The following is a 17,405-nucleotide window of genomic DNA, read 5'->3' as shown; positions in this document are numbered from 1 at the left end:
CCAGAGTAGAGGAAAAGCAGACCTTAAGAGCTGACCGAAGCCATGATAGGTACACCTGATTTTGCATTGATTTTGGCTTTTAGAGAAATCAGGTAATTTCCCCCCACCTTATCTTTCTGTTCTATCTTTATTATTTTCATGGTTTTGTATTGTATTTATTTTTGTCTGCCACATTTTATATCAAGACAGAATAACACACTGTCACACACTGGATCACCTGGAGAGATTTTCAAAATTCCAATATCCAGGTCTCACCCACACCAAGTAAATCAGAATGTCTGGGGATGGTAACCAGGCATCAGTGGTTATTAAAAACCCCACATGCAGCAAAGTTTGGCAACCACTGGAATAGAAGGTTTTAATCTCAGTTTTGACACTTACTGGCCTTTTAGTCTTGGACATGTAATTTAACTTTTCTGTGGAGTTAAATATCATCAGTGCTTAGGACACAGTAAGGGCTATGTAATTGTGGAGGGTGGGGTTAGTATAATCCACTCACTATATACGTGGGGAAATGTCATAATTCATCATGAGTTAAATTGCTACACTCCATCCTTTAGTGTGGGTTGGCTTAACTATTGCCTCCCAGATAGCTTGAAAGTAGGGTCCACGGACAATTCCTTCAGTGGTGAACAAGCAAACAAGTCTCTGCTCTCCCAGAATTTACATTTTACTGGGGAGATAATCAGCAAATCAATACATAATTTCAGGCAGTCAGTGTTCACTGAAGCCATGTCAATGAATAACGTTTACTCTGAATTCACTGTGGTCTCTGACCAAGAAGATTCTTGGGAATATCTATTCCCTAAAAAATTTTACTAATCAAAGTGTTAAACGATAGTGGGTTTTTTGGTTTGTTTCTGTTTTTTTAAGATAAAGTCATAAGTCTCATACAAATTCAAAATGAATACTTGTCAAAGATTTTATTTACTCGTTTATGAGGGGACCAGTAAGATGTTGGAACGGTTTGTAAGGAGAATTTAAAGCACCCACCTATACTGTTGAATCAGGAATGGTAAATGAATGCACAGATCGAAACAAATGGCTTTTTTTCAAGCAGGAGTAAGATTCAATGGGAAGGCCAGTGGAGCACCACTGACACAGAGACGTGGAGAGCCCCCCATGGGATCACAGTGCCCGGAAGGGTGTGCCAGCCCATGGCTGGTTTTTCTTCGCGGACACTCAGTAATCTCTTGGTTCATTTCAACATTTAACCATTTTTCCCTATAAAAATCACTCTTACTATCTGTAAAAACCCAGTAGCTAAACTTCTACTTCCCAACAGTTCTTCCACTTTATCTTGCTTCCATTCTTCTTAGCCCTTTTGACTTTGGCAGAGCTGTACGGTTTTTCTTTGTTCCCACCACGGAGGCGTCAGAGCGAGAGAGGATGGAAATCTGACCCTTTACCCCCACAGGTAGGCCCCCATTTCCGCCACAGCGGCGCAGACGGCTCCGGGCGGGGTTAGCCCCGCCCGTCCCCAAGGCACCGCCCCCTCCCCCAAGCACCGCCCCCTCCCGCCCACAATCGAGCTGCGTGCAAAGGTCACGTGAGCAGCTGCTGTCTCGTGACGCCTCCCAAGTAGTACGTGGCAAAGACATCGCCCAGAAAAGCCCTTCGTGCCCGCTTTCTGCCATCCACTCAATCTCGTTTCTCCCTTTTCCGATTAAAAACCTCTCTCCTTGGCGGTCTCATCTCGGGCAGGAGCTACCCAACAACCCTCAACCTGAACGGTCTCAGGCCCAGGAGTCGGCCCTTGTCCACACCTAACAGGCAGAGGCAGATCAGCGCTGGGGCGACTTGCACTTCTGATTGGGAGTGAGGCCTTGTCAGTCTCCGAGTTTTTCCAATCAGGAGCCACGCCCATCCAGTTTTCCGCTCTCTATTGGCCTGTGTGCGGGCGGAAGGTGGAGGAAGACGAGGGCGGGTGGGAAGCCGAGATCGCGCGAGAGCGTCGCAGGGCGCTCAGTGCGCAGGTGCGAAGGAGCTGGCAGGGGCTCCGGCTGGAGGCGGAGTTGAAGACGCGTCGTTTGGTTTTGGAGGCTGTGTCAGAGCCGTCAGGGGTCGACCGCTGGACGGAAATTGTTTGTCAGGGGCCCGGCCAAGAACGAGGTTCGCTAGATTCCCGATGGTGTCCATGACTTTCAAGCGGAGCCGCAGCGACCGGTTCTACAGCACCCGGTGCTGCGGTTGTTGCCATGTCCGCACCGGGACGATCATCCTGGGCACCTGGTACATGGTAAGGGCGGGCGGGCGGGGGTAGTGCGCATGTGCGGGGGGTGGGGGGGGGGAAGGCTTGAAGCGGGGTGGGGGCTGGGGGCGCTGCTTTTTAGGGCGCTCTAACCCTGGCCGAAGTCCAGGGACTCTGAGGAGACTCGTCCAGAAATTGGAGTGGGGGGTGGGCAGGGACGTGGAGTTTATTCCTTGGCAAGGATTTGAGGGGAGAGGCGAGGCGCTGCGGGCGGAGGGACGAGGGTGCCAGGCTTTAGTGCAGAGTCCTGAGAGTGACCCGGTTCGGCGTTTTCGTACTTAGGCGGTCTGAAAGACAGCCACTGCCACTCCGCCCAGGGCTTCCTGGAGGTTTTTCCCCTAATGAAACAATTGGGAGGGGACGTAGATCAGTGCAGCCTGGTTTCGACATTGCCTTTCCTGATGGGAAGGCGAACGATGCGGCTGTGACCCGGTTGTCCGTGTTTCCTGGACCGTGTCTTGTTACAGCGTGTTTGTGATGGAGGCAGAAAGGCCTCTGCTGTGAGTCTAGAGATTCGCTGGGAGACATCAGCTTTTTCCTGCTGCACCTTCCCTCCGATTAGATGCGTTTCGTATCAGACCCGCTCGTGTTTTAAGAGACTTCTGTTTCTTTCTCTTTATTGAGTCAACTACTCTATTCTGGCCACATATGCTGGCATTTCCTGGGTCCCCAGATTTATGTGACTCTGTCATAACCAGGTTGACAGTATTGCCGATTGGTGATACTTTTGTGACTTCTTACTACCATTTCCAGTGTCTGTACACATTGAAGCTGATTTGTCTGTTGATTTCTACATATATGGTTCTGCTTAGGTAGTTTTAGGTTATTGTGACTTTACTGAAGCTCTGACAAACTTCACGTGTGTGGATTTGGCTTGCCACTTTCGCTCATGACTTTGGGATTTCGTGAGTGGGTGGGGATGGCCGTGGTGATACTGTGCAGTTTCTGATATTTACACGTCAACTGCAAAAGAAGAAATGTATCCTAGGCACACTTTTTGCCTTTCTCTGTATTCTTTACTTCCCCACCCAGTGTCTTGAAATCATTAGTAATCATTTGGACGAACACCAGAGGAGAGTCATCTTCAGTTAGGCAGATATTGTTTCGTAGACCACCCCTAGGGGACTACCTGACCTCCACATTATTCTTGAGTGCCCTATTGTTTCTTACAGTTGTGCTTCATTAATGCACATTAAAAATAATAAAACTTTAATGTGTAGGTTTATTTGCTTGCTTCTTAGTTTTTCATATTTCCTATGCTTTTATATTCAGAGACATCACCTTATTGGTGTAATTATATCCCATTTTCCCGCAGATACTCCCTCTTGTTCTACATTTTGATTTATTTGTAATGCTGGACATCGAACAGTTAAAATAGTTAATGACATTTAGCTGCATTGTGTTTCAATTTCCTTTTATTTCTTCTCCATTTTGCTAAGGGGCTGGGAATTTCTTTGTCCGTAGCTGTGTCTTCCATTCCCCTAAATGAGTAATTCAAATCTGTAGGGTCCTCAAGCCTCTTATTCAGCCCCACCTCCCTCACCCGCAGAAGATTACCTTCCTACTTAACTGAGAAAAGCAAATCCAACAGTCTGGCACTCTAGCCTGCAAACTTAGTCTTCCTGTTTCTTCTCAAATCCTTCCATCCATTCACAGAACAAAGGATTTCTGACTCCTCCTCAAGAAGAGGGTTACCATCATCCCTATTTCAGCCATCAGAATGTAATAGGCCGTGTTTCTTTTCAGTCTTTCCCAGGCAGATTTTTAGTGTTATGGGCTCAGCTCATAAAAATGAAAAGACTAACAGGATGGAGTAGGAGTTATAAACGGGAAAACTCAAAATGCAGAGAGAAAAACTTCAGTAAGAGCATTTATTCTTATGAAATAGGGAGTGAGGAGGTTAAGTCTCTTCTCCGCTTGAAGTACCTGATGTCAGAATGGTTCACATGTCTCTCATTCTCCAGGCTTTAATTTACAATTCTGAAAAGATACCATAACTCCTCTTACTTTGCATGGACTGTTTCAAGTTACTAAAATATTTTAACTGTTTAAATCAGTTGATCAGTCTTAAATCAATTAAGAGAGTTACCATCTACAATGTAAAAGGCTTTGATGGATATACAAAAGGAATAAATCACAGGGGCCATGTGTCATTCATTTTTTGTATTCCTATTACTCGCGGTGTGGTAGACTCTCAAATGTTTCTTATTTTGAACATGACACCTGACCTTAAGAAGTTTATGGTATTTATAAAGAACTTTGGAGGACAACTACAAAAGTGAAACTTACGGTATAGTGACAAAAGAGAAGGGGAAAGTGATCAGTGATATCAGAGTCTAATTAGATTAAGGACTGGAAGAAGATCATTGGTTTTGTTTATTACAATATTGCTGGTGACTTTCAAAAGTGTGTCTTCAATACCATAGAGATATAAAGACAAAATTTCTGCCTAACTGGAGAGGCATTTAACACTTAGAAAACTCTTATCACCTAGAGTAAACTCTAGTGTGATAGTTCTAAGCAAAGAGGACTTGTGCAAGCAGTGCATTTTGTTGCCAGAAGCTTCTTTACTAAGATGGAGAAATAATATGGGGGAGAGTGAGATAAAATGTCACTTCTCTCCCAATTACTTTGTCAAGGTACTCTCTTCCGATGATTCCAGGTGAGTCAGTACTTCTTAATCTGCATGGGAGAATATTCATGACTCTCTTTAGGTTACCTGGGCCAAGACTTCTGAGATTGTGATTCCCTCTGTGCAGTTTGGAACTTGGGGGTAGGGGAGGCAACCCTCCCTCCCTCCTGCTGGGCCTAGACACTGTATCATTGACTGTATCTGATACAGTGTCACTGCCTTTTAGCCAAGGCCTTTACTAGTCTAGTATTAAGGTGACTGAAACACTGTATACAGGTACTAAAGTGTTAATTGTATGGTATTAAATAGTGGTGCGGAACACAGAAAGCCAGAATCGGTTGCTATATCCACCAGAGGTACCAGCCCTGAAGTGTTCGCCTTTGGCATTTTAAATTTGAAAGAAGCATGCCTGGTTTAATACCTAGTTAAGTAATATGAAATTTCAGAACGAGCTCAAGTTTAGATTCCTGAAATTGTTTTCTCTGTCATTTATTGGAGAATCTGAAGCCAGATAATTTCAAACGAGTTTCTTATGCGGAATAAGCTCAAATGTTTATTGAATGATTGAAAATGGGCTTAAATGTCTGCTGCAAGTTAACTTTCATGTTAATGGTAGACTACAAGAATACATTTTGAGCATTTGTAATAATTTTAGGTCTTTTTTTTTTTTTTGGCCTGGCCAGTGATCCAAACCCTTGACCTTGGTGTTATAGCACCATGCTGTAACCATCTGTGCTAACCAGCCAGCCCAATTTTAGGTCTTCGAAAGGCTTAATATATGGCTAATTTTTCATGAATGTCTCAGCCGTAAACAATCTAATGTTAGGTAGCTAGGAGAGAAGTGAAGACAGGTTTCCTCAAGTTCTGTTTCTTTTTCTCTCTTACCCCTGACTCCTTTAAATAAGTACAGCTCGTTTATATTTCAGGGCTAATTTCTTTCCTCAAACAAACTGTTTTTTTCCTCAGTGCCTTTGTGTATGCTATGCCCCCCCCCCCCCCCATGCTCTTCTCTCCCAAGTCACTTTTTAAAAACTGTATTAAGGAAATTTTCAAACATACAGAAGTAGCACACTAGTATAAAAATCTTCCATTTACTCATCACCCAGCTCCAACCATTAACAACATTTTACCAATTCCAGATAATTTTTTAATGGTTAGCTCACATGTTTTCATGGTGAAGCTTTCCTTACCTCTGAGCCACAGGGATCTGATTTTCCTCACTGTGTGCCTGGAAAAGTTCCTACATACCTCTTGTATTATGTACTTATTAAATAATACTACACTTTAGGATGGTTAGCTTTTTTCTTATTTTTCTCCCCACAAAAAGGTGTACTCCTTTAAGGAGGAGGGTGATGTCTTACTCTGTAAAATGTGTAGCTGACTTAAAATTAGAACCTTTGAGGTGTTCATTAGACATTCATTGGATGAATTGTCTCCTCCCAAAATAATAGAAATAACTCAGTTGTTACTGCATATAACAGTAAACAACAAGGAAAACTTTTATATGTACTTTCAAAAAAATTTTTAAAGGTAGTCAGTTTTGCTTTTTATCAGATGGCAGTTCTTTGCCTAGTTTTGTGGGCCGGCTTCCCTTTGGGTGCCCTCTCTGCTTGGGAAACCCTTATCAGGCTGCCTTGAAGCAAACATAGTGTTTTAATTATAGTGTCAGCAGATATGGGTCGGGGCAAAATATGCTGTGGGAAACTGAAGAATAGTGATTAAAAAAAACCAAAACAGTCCCCAAAGAATCTTCTGGGATGGGTGTAGCAAGGAAATGAGAAAGCAAAGAGCAGTTACTTTCTGAGGCTGAGTGCATGGAAATAGATCTGATGCTGTTCCTTTTTAACAAGTTAATTCTGACACATCTGTTTCTTGTTTATTTACTTATGTAAGGTGTACCAAAGGCTTTCAGAAACAACAAAACCACACTGTTTGACCCATTAAATTTACAGTATTGCTTCCATATTGAGGGGTGTGTCCATTGCCTGTGCTGTTAACATGTTTGCTGTAGTCTATACCTCTCCATACTACTAGCTTTAGAAGTTAATCATTTTTTTAAATTACATTTTTTTAACCTTCTTTCCTGAATAAAGTGAAAGGAAAAAAGTGGATAAGGAACAAATATTCAGGAATAGTTTGTACATAGTTGGATATTTTCAGAGAAATTTTATATTGCAAGACTATATTGAATTTTATGCATTCTTTGAAAAATTTATTATGGAACTTAGTAGAAATATCAACTGTAGTCAAAGGTAATCACCAGGGCCTATATATGAGCACAGGATAGGTGCTCAGTGGTGAATCTTTTAAGATCACAAGGTTAGGTTTTTCAGACTAATACGTTAAAATGTAAGTTCTAATAAAATATAGTAAGTAGTGGAATATAATTAACTAAATGAAGATTTGGAAAACTGATTTTTTTTAATGAAGTAGTAAAATTTATTTTACCGTTTCTTGGTCCCTTTGATTAGACCTAGATTTATTTTGCTTAATATTCAGGGTATAACCCACAGTGAAATGAAATTTAAAAAAAAAAAATTTTTTTAATTGATGATACATATTCATGGGTCACAGAGCTGACTGTCAGCACTTGTGTCCAAGATGTGAAGAGTTCTCGGTCACTGGCTGAGAGGTACTGTGTCAGGCATCTGATGGATAAATATATTGGTTGAGGTGGAGCTTTTTCAAATCCAGAAGTTGTGAGATTGGTACATGAATAAATGTGTGATTCCAAACACGAGCGATTTGTAATGATTCCTTAGTTTTAATTTCTGTGCAATTTTATTCTGGTGTATTGGTATTAACACAGGGCCAAGCATCTTATCGCTGAAATGATTAATACTGAGTTTATTCTTCAACTTTATGAAGAAGTTATTTTTAAATTATTCTCATAGTTATAATTGCATACTGTTTTCTCTTACAGGCAGCCGCCTACTTTATATCTTTGTTACTTCAAGTAAAACAAGTTTAAATATGGGAAGGCATCTAAAGATTGTGCTGAAGACTTTTTCCTGATAGTAATTAATGTAATTGATAAAATGTTATCTTTCACAGGTGGTAAACCTGTTGATGGCAATTCTGCTGACTGTGGAGGTGACTCATCCAAACTCAATGCCAGCTGTCAACATTCAGTATGAAGTCATTGGTAATTACTATTCATCTGAGAGAATGGCTGGTATGTTTTTAGTTGAAAAAAAAATATCCCCTGCTAATTTTATACACACAGACACACATACATACCAGTTATTTAGAGGAAGATTGATTAAATCAGGCTTAAGTTACATTTCAAAATATTAAATGTTACATTATAAGCTTAAGTTCAATTGTATTTAAGTTACTTTACTTGCTGAGGCAGGAAAATATTTTGATTGATTTTTCAAAGATATGGTATTCAGTGAGAATTACAATAGAGCATTTCTACCCAGAAAATATAATGGACTACTAGCCTTTTGAGAAATGTGTTTTGTGTACCTTGACTATCAGGTACTGGAGAGAGAGAGGAAGAGAGAAATAAAAAATGAACTGGAAACCTTTGAGGGCCACCTGACAAATGTAGTTGGGATAAGAGATTTGCTTTTGGAGTAAATAGATACACAGTAAAATATGAAATGTAAATTGTTTGAAAATTCAGTGGTATCTTTTGCTCAGGATCACAATTCTGTGTGCGTGTATATATATATATATATCTGTTTAGATGGAGAGAGACGGGGTTAAAAATAGAGTAACCCTAGAACATTCACGTAAATTACCTTTTTTAACATTTATTTCCTGATAGCAGTATTTTTTATTGCCATTTATCTTTCTCTAAAATGTGGGTGCAGAAAAATTCCAGTTGAGATTTTATCTTATTATAAATTATGTAAGCAATTTAATATTTGAACAGAAAATTTTGTCTCAAGATTTTGTTATAAAGTTCTGAGTTTCATTACATTTATGGCCTTTCGTGATCCATTTATGGGTGGGTGGGGGTGTGTGTGTGTGTGTGTGTGTGTGTGTTTATTTAGTTGGAAATTCAAATAATTCATTGTCTACAGAGCTAACTTCTGTTTCCAGGAACCAGGAAGAATTTTGTGACTACTGTCATATGTAGTAGTATGAAAACACTAACAGTTGTACACATTGTGTTTTTTAAAGTGCTTTCTTTTTAAAAAATGAAAGTCTCCTGATTGTCTTTTCACATATGGCATACTCCTTTAATTTTGTTGTCAGCTGTGGTAGGAGAAATAACAAGAACGTATTAGAAATAGCCCTTCTGGCATTTGTTTTTTCTGTGTAGTTTATTTTTATTTAAAAACCAAAAAAGAACAGTAAATAAAACATTGGCTTCTAATGGCTCTTAGTCATTTCACTTTTTAGTCAAATATCACTTTTTGATATTTTCAAAATTTTACTTTAGGCTGTAAAAATTTAATTAACCTCCTAATGTTAGCATTTGCCCTTCTCATGTATGTTTCTCCTAACATTGAGGTGTAGAAAAAAGATTTATGGTTATTGAAATTGTTGCAGGTCTGTGTAACCAAATTCCTTGACTAGAGCTGTAGGGATGAAGTCATGAGTTCACTGCATATTGCATGAGTGTTGTAACTGCTGTAGAGAAGATCAGACGTATTCATTGTATTTATGTTGATTATAATTGTACCAAAGCTCTTACTCTTGAGAGAATATAAAAATATATAGTTTTGGGTCATACGGTTTGTATTCTTTGGAAGTTTAAGTAATATTTCATAGACCCAGTTAATTTCATTATTGGTCTGATGACCAATTTTAAATAATAAAGTTTGTGATTAGTTATTTTTAATCAGTTAAACAGGACATGGCAGTTAGTACATAATACTTTTGCAACATATGCAAGTTATTTTTCACTTATGGATTTAATCTTATTTACATTCACTTTTACAAGAGGCAAACACCTGGGAGACCCCTAGAGGAGGTTCTTGAATGTAATGATGGGTAAAACCTGAGGTTTATATGTGGGCATCTAGTCCTTGTGTTTTGTTTGCTTTATTGATTCACAAATACTGGAGTGTCTGTTCCAGCATTATGTATTTCCCACTTGACACACCATTTTTCCCGACTTTGCTGTTTGTTACTCCAGTGGAAGACCTTGAACTTCATGTTATTGTTTCAGTACCTTTAAGAAATCAAAATATGTATGCAATCTTCCATAAGAGATTCTTGAAAGCTGATGATTTGAATTACAAAATTTGCTTTCAAGTTTGACAGTACCTATCCTCTTTAATTTCATATTTTGTTTATATCTGAATTTTAAGTGGCATTTTGCATGTTGCAGCAGGAAAGTCCTTTAAGTCTTTAGCATCTAACTGTATCCTGTATTCTCTAAGAAAAAAATAAAGAGGGCTATTCTTATTTAGTTTAGTGTCAAATATTGATAATGTTTGTACTGCCCAGTATAAGATGATATTACATATGCATTTATCTAATAGTATGAATATTCAGCAGTTATTCTGATCATTCATCTTTATTAGTGCCCTTCAGTTTTTTAATAAATATCCAGAGTCACAGAATCAACTATAAGTTTGTGCTAAGATATTTAACAAGTCAAGTGTGGTTTAGTTATAGTTTTAGATTTCTTGGGTGTTTTATGAATAAAACTAGAGAACATGGATTAATGGAGAACTGGAACAACTTGAGAAAGAGTTGAGGAACAAAGAGGAAAATAGACCTGTGTGTAGCTGAGAAGCCAAGGTGATGGAAGCACTGAGTTTAAATGTTTGGGATGTTGGGGTGGGGAAGAGGGACTAATGGAGAATTTTAGGTCGTACCTTACCTAAGGCAAGAGATGGCATCTATTTATAACATTCTGTGTTTAATATGTCTGTCTTTTAATCATGTAGCAGCCTTACCTTCCAGTTGAACCCACTCATCTCACAAAATCCAACTGTGTCACTTATTTCATATTTTTTCCTGATTCTCCAGAGAAAGCTAATTGTTTCTGTAGCACTTGCCACACTGGATTATAACTATCTGCTTGCACATCTTTAGACTCTTGGACTTGTAAGGGCACAGGGACCTGTCTCGCTGGCAAAGTATGTGGCTCATGTGCCACTCTAAACAAATGTCAGTGAATTGTTGTTTAACAATTTAACACAGAAGAGCTTTGCAAAAAATTCTCAAGGTTCATTACTTAATGCTGAGACTTAATCCCCCTGCCCCCTGGCCTTAGATCTTTTTCATAATCAATTTTGAAAGCATTTAAATTTAAACATTTTTAAGCTAGCTTTAAAACATTTTATCATGAAGAGTTTTGTTCTTTTTGTTTTAGAACTAGCTTAATTAGATTTTTGTTTTTGTTTTCTTAGATAATGCCTGTGTTCTTTTCGCCGTCTCTGTTCTTATGTTTATAATCAGTTCAATGCTGGTATACGGAGCTATTTCTGTAAGTATCTTATATTTTAAACTTTTAGAATTTGACCTTCAATGAGTGGTACTTAGTAATTTCATATATGTGATATAATATTGTGATGGTTATTTTCTCCTCACAGTATCAAGTGGGTTGGCTGATTCCATTCTTCTGTTACCGACTTTTTGACTTCGTTCTCAGTTGCCTGGTTGCTATCAGTTCTCTCACTTATTTGCCAAGAATCAAAGAATATCTGGATCAGTTAGTAAGTGTGTGTGATATTTAAACTTCTTTTTTTTAGGAAAATATTTAAATTGAAATTCTGACTCAGCCTTGGGTACTATTTTTAACTACCTCATTTGCCTTTTAAAGTATCTTAAAATAATTATTTCTGCTGTTTTAACTAGTGTTAAAATCAGAAAGATGAAATAGAGTATCTTCTTATCTTACCATATGGGTAACCCAAATTAAAAGTTCCTAAAGATGGATGTCATGGAACTAGTAGTTCAGCTTTTGTTTTTCTCTAAAGGTATAATAATTTGACTATATTTGGTGCTCATTAAATGATTAGCTTTTTGTCTTTGCAGACATCTGTAGCAAATATTTGAGTGTCTACTATATCCTTACCCTCTGCTAGGCACTGTTGGTGAATGGTGTGGAAGATAACTTCCTTCTCTTTAGCGAGCACTGTGTATTTGGGGAGTCAAGATCTATGAAGGTGATGTTTGTGATAATGAGCTGGAGGTGTCATATGGCAGCCATAAATAAGCAACTTAGATTAATGCCCTATAATTGAATGGGTCAGGGAACACTCTGGGCTGAAGTGGCCCAGGAGGCCTGCATGGAGGAAATCTGGAAGGACCTTCAGATGGGGTCCAGATAGATGAAAACTGGGAGGGGCATCTAATTTCCAAAATACTGTCCTAGAACTTTTATCCCCACTTCCAGTTTTCCTGCCTAGTCTGTTTTACACACCACCGCATTTATCGTTCATTCATTCAACAAACATTTATTGTTTCCTTATATGCAGGGCATACTGCTAGGTCCTAGAGATATGTCAGTGGTACTTTCTTTCTAGTGAAGGAATCAGAAAATTGACAGTTATTGAAATAGGCTACTCTACGAGTAGGTATCACATGGACTAGACCTGGGCTGGGCAGTGAGATTTGAATTGCACTCAGGAGTTTGAGCAGGAATTAGGATAGGGAAAATGTTCTAGGTTAAAGAGAAATTGAGGTAGGAAGGATAGCATGGTATAGTCAGGGAACTAGAAGATGGCCATGGTGGTTGGCACAAAGAGGGAGGGCGGGGAAGCAGCTCATGAGGAGGTTGGAGAGTGGTAGCCGGGGCAAGTGGTAGCTGGGGGCAGGTTCTTGGTCAGCCACGGTCATGGATGGCCATGGCCAACAAGCTTCCTAACTGTCCTTTGATCATGTTATCTCTGGCTGAAAAATCATAGGTGGTGCTTCCCTGCCCTCTGAATAAAATCTAAAATCCTTAGCGTAGTGTTGACCCATGAGTTTGTCCCATTCTGTGTTCATACTTTGTTTATAGGTGAAGGCTCAAAGAACAGTCTTGTCCCAAGCAGACACCGGCTAGGTTTGGGGTTGTGTGTGGGTTCTTTTTTCTTTTTTCTATTTTTTCTGTGCTTTGAGGTTTTGTGTTTGTGTGCCTTTTTTTTTTTTTTTTAAGAAAATGTAATTATTTAGGCCTTTGTTTTGACATTTTCGTTAAAAACAGAGATAAGCTTTAAAAAATTAAATTAGCTTTATAGAAAAGAACATCAGAATTAATTTACTATTCCTTTTACAGACCTCAGTAGTTTCTCCCCTCTGTTTTATCTATTTAGTCCCTCAGATTACAAGGTGCTTCCTCTGCTGGCCAGCTTGTAAATCCTAAATTCTTCTTTTGTAATGCCCTTCTCCCTGAACTTAGCTCATTGTCTTGCACACAGTCAGTGCTGAGTAAGTGTTTAAATGAATGTAGTGTTGATCCTTCTCAGTAGAACATAGTATGTCTGCAGTAAATAATAATATCTTGCCTGGCTTTATAACTGGTAGCATGCCTTCTTTTTGCCTCTGTCTGATGACAGTTGAAAACGATTGGCTTTTAGAAAAATTATTTTCCCCATGTAGGACTAAATGGCCTGTGGAACTTATATAGATCTCAGAACCTCCTGACTTACTCAGTGACCCGGGGACAAATCTGGAGTCCCATACAAGGGGTACTGTTTTTCCTAAGGCCAAAAAGATGGAAGATATTGAAAAGTAAAGAGAAAATGAGGTCAATTTAGACTCTTAGGAGTATTGTGGGTTTTCAAACAAGTGTATTTTAAGTGATTAATAGTATGCATTATTGGTGATGAGATCTAAAAGCACTTTGAACTAAATTCTATTTATAAACTTTTATTAGAATATCTCTTCTGACTTGGATGTCTTTTGTTTGTATTCTTAAAATGCTTTTTAGGTTATCACAAAGCACAAGTGCTGTGGCTGAATTGTAAATTTGTGTGTTTTTTAATAGCCTGATTTTCCCTACAAAGATGACCTCCTGGCATTGGACTCCAGCTGCCTCCTGTTCATTGTTCTTGTGTTCTTTGCCTTATTCATCATTTTTAAGGTAAGTTGCTGACTAAGTCTCTGAGAGGCTACCCTGAGTGTAAGGAACATGTTTATATTTTTGAAAGTGTTCACAGTTTGTATTGAAAATCTATTAGAATTCCCAAGGTTCAGAAACCCAGAATTCTGCAGCACAGTGGTTGACAGACCTGAATTGAAACCCCAACTCTGGTTTCCCTGTAAAATACAACTTCTTTCTCTTTAGGGAGTAAACCGTGTATTTGGGGAGTCAGTATATGAAGATGATGTCTTTGATAATGAGCTGGAGCTGTCATATGGCAGCAATAAATAAGGAACTTAGATTAATGCTGTATACTGGAGGGGGCAGGGAACACTCTGGGCTGAAGTGGCGAAGGAGGCCTTCAGCTCATTATCACAGACATCATCTTCACATATCTTGACTCTTCAAATACATGGTGGTGCTAAAACTTGTGATATTTAAAGGAGAGCAAGTAGGAAAAGGGCCTGGCCTGTGTTAGGTCCGAACAAATGTCAGTTCGCTTCTCCACAGAGAAAACGTGGGGACAGCGTTGTAAGTCATCTGCATTTTAGGGCAGGTAGTCTGTTGAGTTTCTAGCATATATAAGTTTTGTTTTTATTCTTTCAGGCTTATCTAATCAACTGTGTTTGGAACTGCTATAAATACATCAACAACAGAAACATGCCGGAGATTGCTGTGTACCCTGCCTTTGAAGCACCTCCACAGGTTAACTGCAGTTTCCTACATTACAGTGTCACTAGCCATTACTGACTGTTCCAAGAGAGGAACATGGAGCTTGACTCTCCTTTCTATACTATAACCATGGTTTGGGCATGAATAGATTAAATCCACAGGATTCAGCATTTCCTAGTTGGAATCCTGAGTACAATACTGCTCGTCTCATCCAGCTTGGCTGTTGGGTTTGTTAGGTTTATTCATCAGCAATCCCTACAAGTGTTGTGTTTGTTGGGAGATAAGACAGGAAACAGCTGTGCTAGGGTTGTGAAGTCCCTCTGGGGCTTCTAAGGATGGGACCTGCAATTGACTGAAACTTGGGTTGTTTTCAGTCCATGTCCATGTAATCCAAAGGGGGAGCCGATCTGTCAGTGGGGAGATGAATGCTGTGGGTTCCATGAGTCTGTTGGGAAGGCCTACCTCTCAGAGCCCCTAGTTACTGCTCTTCTGTCTTCCTGGGTTCTCAACATAGAGAATACATTTGGCTCATAGAGCACCAAGCTGTCACACTTGGAGTCACGTAGGTTAGAATGTCAATCCCCTACATAAGTGTGCCTGTTACCCTAGAGAACATGATATATGTTCATGATCTTTTTACCACAAACTGATTCTAATAAAACTCAGGATCCAGGATGTAGCATCTTATTGGAGGCTTCCTATATAGCATGGTTCAGCAGGGCCCTTTCACCTTAAAACCTCAACCCCTGAGGTGTAATTGGCACTGGTCCTTTATCAGTCACACTGGAATGAGGGGAGAGAAGTGACACATACTGCCTGTCAAGGAATCCCTGTAGTCTCAGGGCCAGTCCAGAAGTAGAATTCTGCCTGCCACCCACCCACCCACCCAACCACCCAACCACCCAACCACCCAACCACCCAACCACCCAACCACCCAACCACCCAACCATCCAGCCATCCAACCATCCAACCATCCAACCATCCAACCATCGCTAGCAGTCCTGGGTCAGACATCTCACTTATTCCAGGTAGTTCAGGCATCTTTACTCGGGAACTATTTAGTTAATAATTTTTTCAGCTCTTTTCTATAGGTTTGTATACCCCTGTTTAAGGCATTTAGTCTGAAAGCTGAATTATTCCAGAAAGGATTTTAAAAGAGAATTAAGTCTGATATAGTTTTTTTCTCTCTAGTATGTTTTGCCAACCTATGAAATGGCCGTGAAGATGCCTGAAAAAGAACCACCACCTCCTTACTTACCTGCCTGAAGAAATTCTGCCTTTGTCAATAAACCCTATACCAGCTTTTTGTCTCGGTTTTTTACAGAATGCTGCAGTACAGGGCTCTTCAAACTTGTTTGATATAAAACTCTTTGTTTTTTGTTTAAGCATTTATTTTCAAACACTAAGGAGCTTTTTGGACACTATTAAAAGTCTTTTTGTTTTTTTGTTAAGTCTGTTACATTTTAATAGTTTTTGAGGACAATCTAGGTTAAAAACAAGAGCAAAGTGCCATTGTTTGCCTTTAATTGGGGGGTGGGGAGGGAAAGGGAGTATACTTCACATATTTTCTTTTTTAACTTTGCACTTTCTTTATATAATAGTTTGCATTTTGGTTATTTGCTGTCCTGGATAACTTCAGGAGGAATGAATTATTCAGGGTGAATGAGTTGGGTATAAGAGCTGAAGTTTTCAGCTGTGAAAACAGGAAAAACATATAATATTTTGACTTGACTGTGGAAGATGATGGTTGCATGTTTCTAATTTGTGTATATTTCTGTCTTTGTGATAAGATACTTTAATAAATCTCTTAAATATTTACTGTTGTTTTTGTTTTGTTTTATTGTTACCTTTTTTTTGGTAGATAAAGCCTAACATTTTCCATTACACTATACTCAAGAGTACCAGGGTTTTTTTGTTTGTTTGTTTTTAACTTTGAAAATACAATGCTAAACTTTTAATTAGAAAGCATTTCTTTAATCCGGTAACTCAGAACTATTATTTAAAGTTATGTTGAAGATATTTCTTGAATTACAGGCCAGAAAATTAATATTGATGGTTTGATAGAAAAATTATCTGGTTAGTATAGAAAGCTATGTTTCTAAGTTGTGATCATTTAGTTAGGTAATGAGCTCATCAAGAATAATTCAAACTAAAATGCATCAGTTGACCTCAAGACGGGAACCAGACAAGTCTAGGGATTAATGAAGAGTAAGCCCAGAGATCTATCGTATAGTGTGAGGACTGTAGTTTATAATATTGTATACTGTAATTTGCTAAGAGTAGATTTTAGTTGTTCTTACCACAAAAAAAATAAGTGTGGAAGGTGATGGATAGGTTACTTTGCTTAATCGTAGTAAACATTTCATTGTATATATATCAAAACAACATGTATGACATATACAATTTTTTAAAAAGCGGGGACCAAAAAAGAAAGCAGAAACCATGTTTTAGTACATTTCTGTAGCTTATAACAGAAAAACCTGAAACTGGGTAATTTGTTAGTTTCAGAGGCCGGAAAGTCCGAAGTCCAGGGAACACATCTGGTGAGGGCCTTGTTGGTTGTGACTGTACACAGCTACAAAAGGTCTCATGTGGCAGATGGCTGAACAGAGAAAGAGAGAGCTTCTCACATGCTGTCCTTTTAAAGCCATCAGAACCACACCCACAACCACCATTAAACTGTCAAATGGATTAATCCACTAACCATGGCATGGTCCACACAATCACATCACCTCTTCAAGACCCCAACTTTGAATTATCATAGTAGGATTTCCTACCCTCCACAATTACACTGGGGATTAAGCTTTGATAAGTTTGGGGAGACAATCCACAGCAAGCCACCACAATTTAAGTTTTGTCTTGAAAATACT

General features: G+C 39.0%; 1 protein-coding gene across 1 annotated transcript; it reads left to right on the top strand.

The window, feature by feature from the left end:
* Positions 1 to 1,966: 1,966 nt before the first annotated feature.
* On the top strand, positions 1,967 to 16,351 carry LAPTM4A (lysosomal protein transmembrane 4 alpha). The gene is made up of 7 exons (XM_063078303.1): positions 1,967 to 2,239; positions 7,938 to 8,058; positions 11,204 to 11,280; positions 11,387 to 11,509; positions 13,768 to 13,863; positions 14,470 to 14,568; positions 15,727 to 16,351. Exons 1-7 carry the CDS (start codon positions 2,129 to 2,131, stop codon positions 15,799 to 15,801), a joined length of 702 nt encoding a protein of 233 aa, XP_062934373.1. The 5' UTR covers positions 1,967 to 2,128; the 3' UTR covers positions 15,802 to 16,351.
* Positions 16,352 to 17,405: the final 1,054 nt, after the last annotated feature.

Source organism: Cynocephalus volans, chromosome 14, assembly GCF_027409185.1.
Source record: "Cynocephalus volans isolate mCynVol1 chromosome 14, mCynVol1.pri, whole genome shotgun sequence".
Taxonomy (NCBI): domain Eukaryota; kingdom Metazoa; phylum Chordata; class Mammalia; order Dermoptera; family Cynocephalidae; genus Cynocephalus; species Cynocephalus volans.
This window is presented reverse-complemented; position numbering and strand designations above follow the sequence as displayed.

What these genes read in the sequence shown, in the direction of transcription:
- LAPTM4A (XM_063078303.1), top strand. Translation starts at nt 2,129, where the DNA reads ATGGTGTCCATGACTTTCAAGCGGAGCCGCAGCGACCGGTTCTACAGC. An exon ending in TTCATCTGAGAGAATGGCTG is followed by an intron (nt 8,059 to 11,203) that starts GTATGTTTTTAG and finishes TTGTTTTCTTAG; the next exon opens with ATAATGCCTGTGTTCTTTTC. An exon ending in CCTTATTCATCATTTTTAAG is followed by an intron (nt 13,864 to 14,469) that starts GTAAGTTGCTGA and finishes TTATTCTTTCAG; the next exon opens with GCTTATCTAATCAACTGTGT.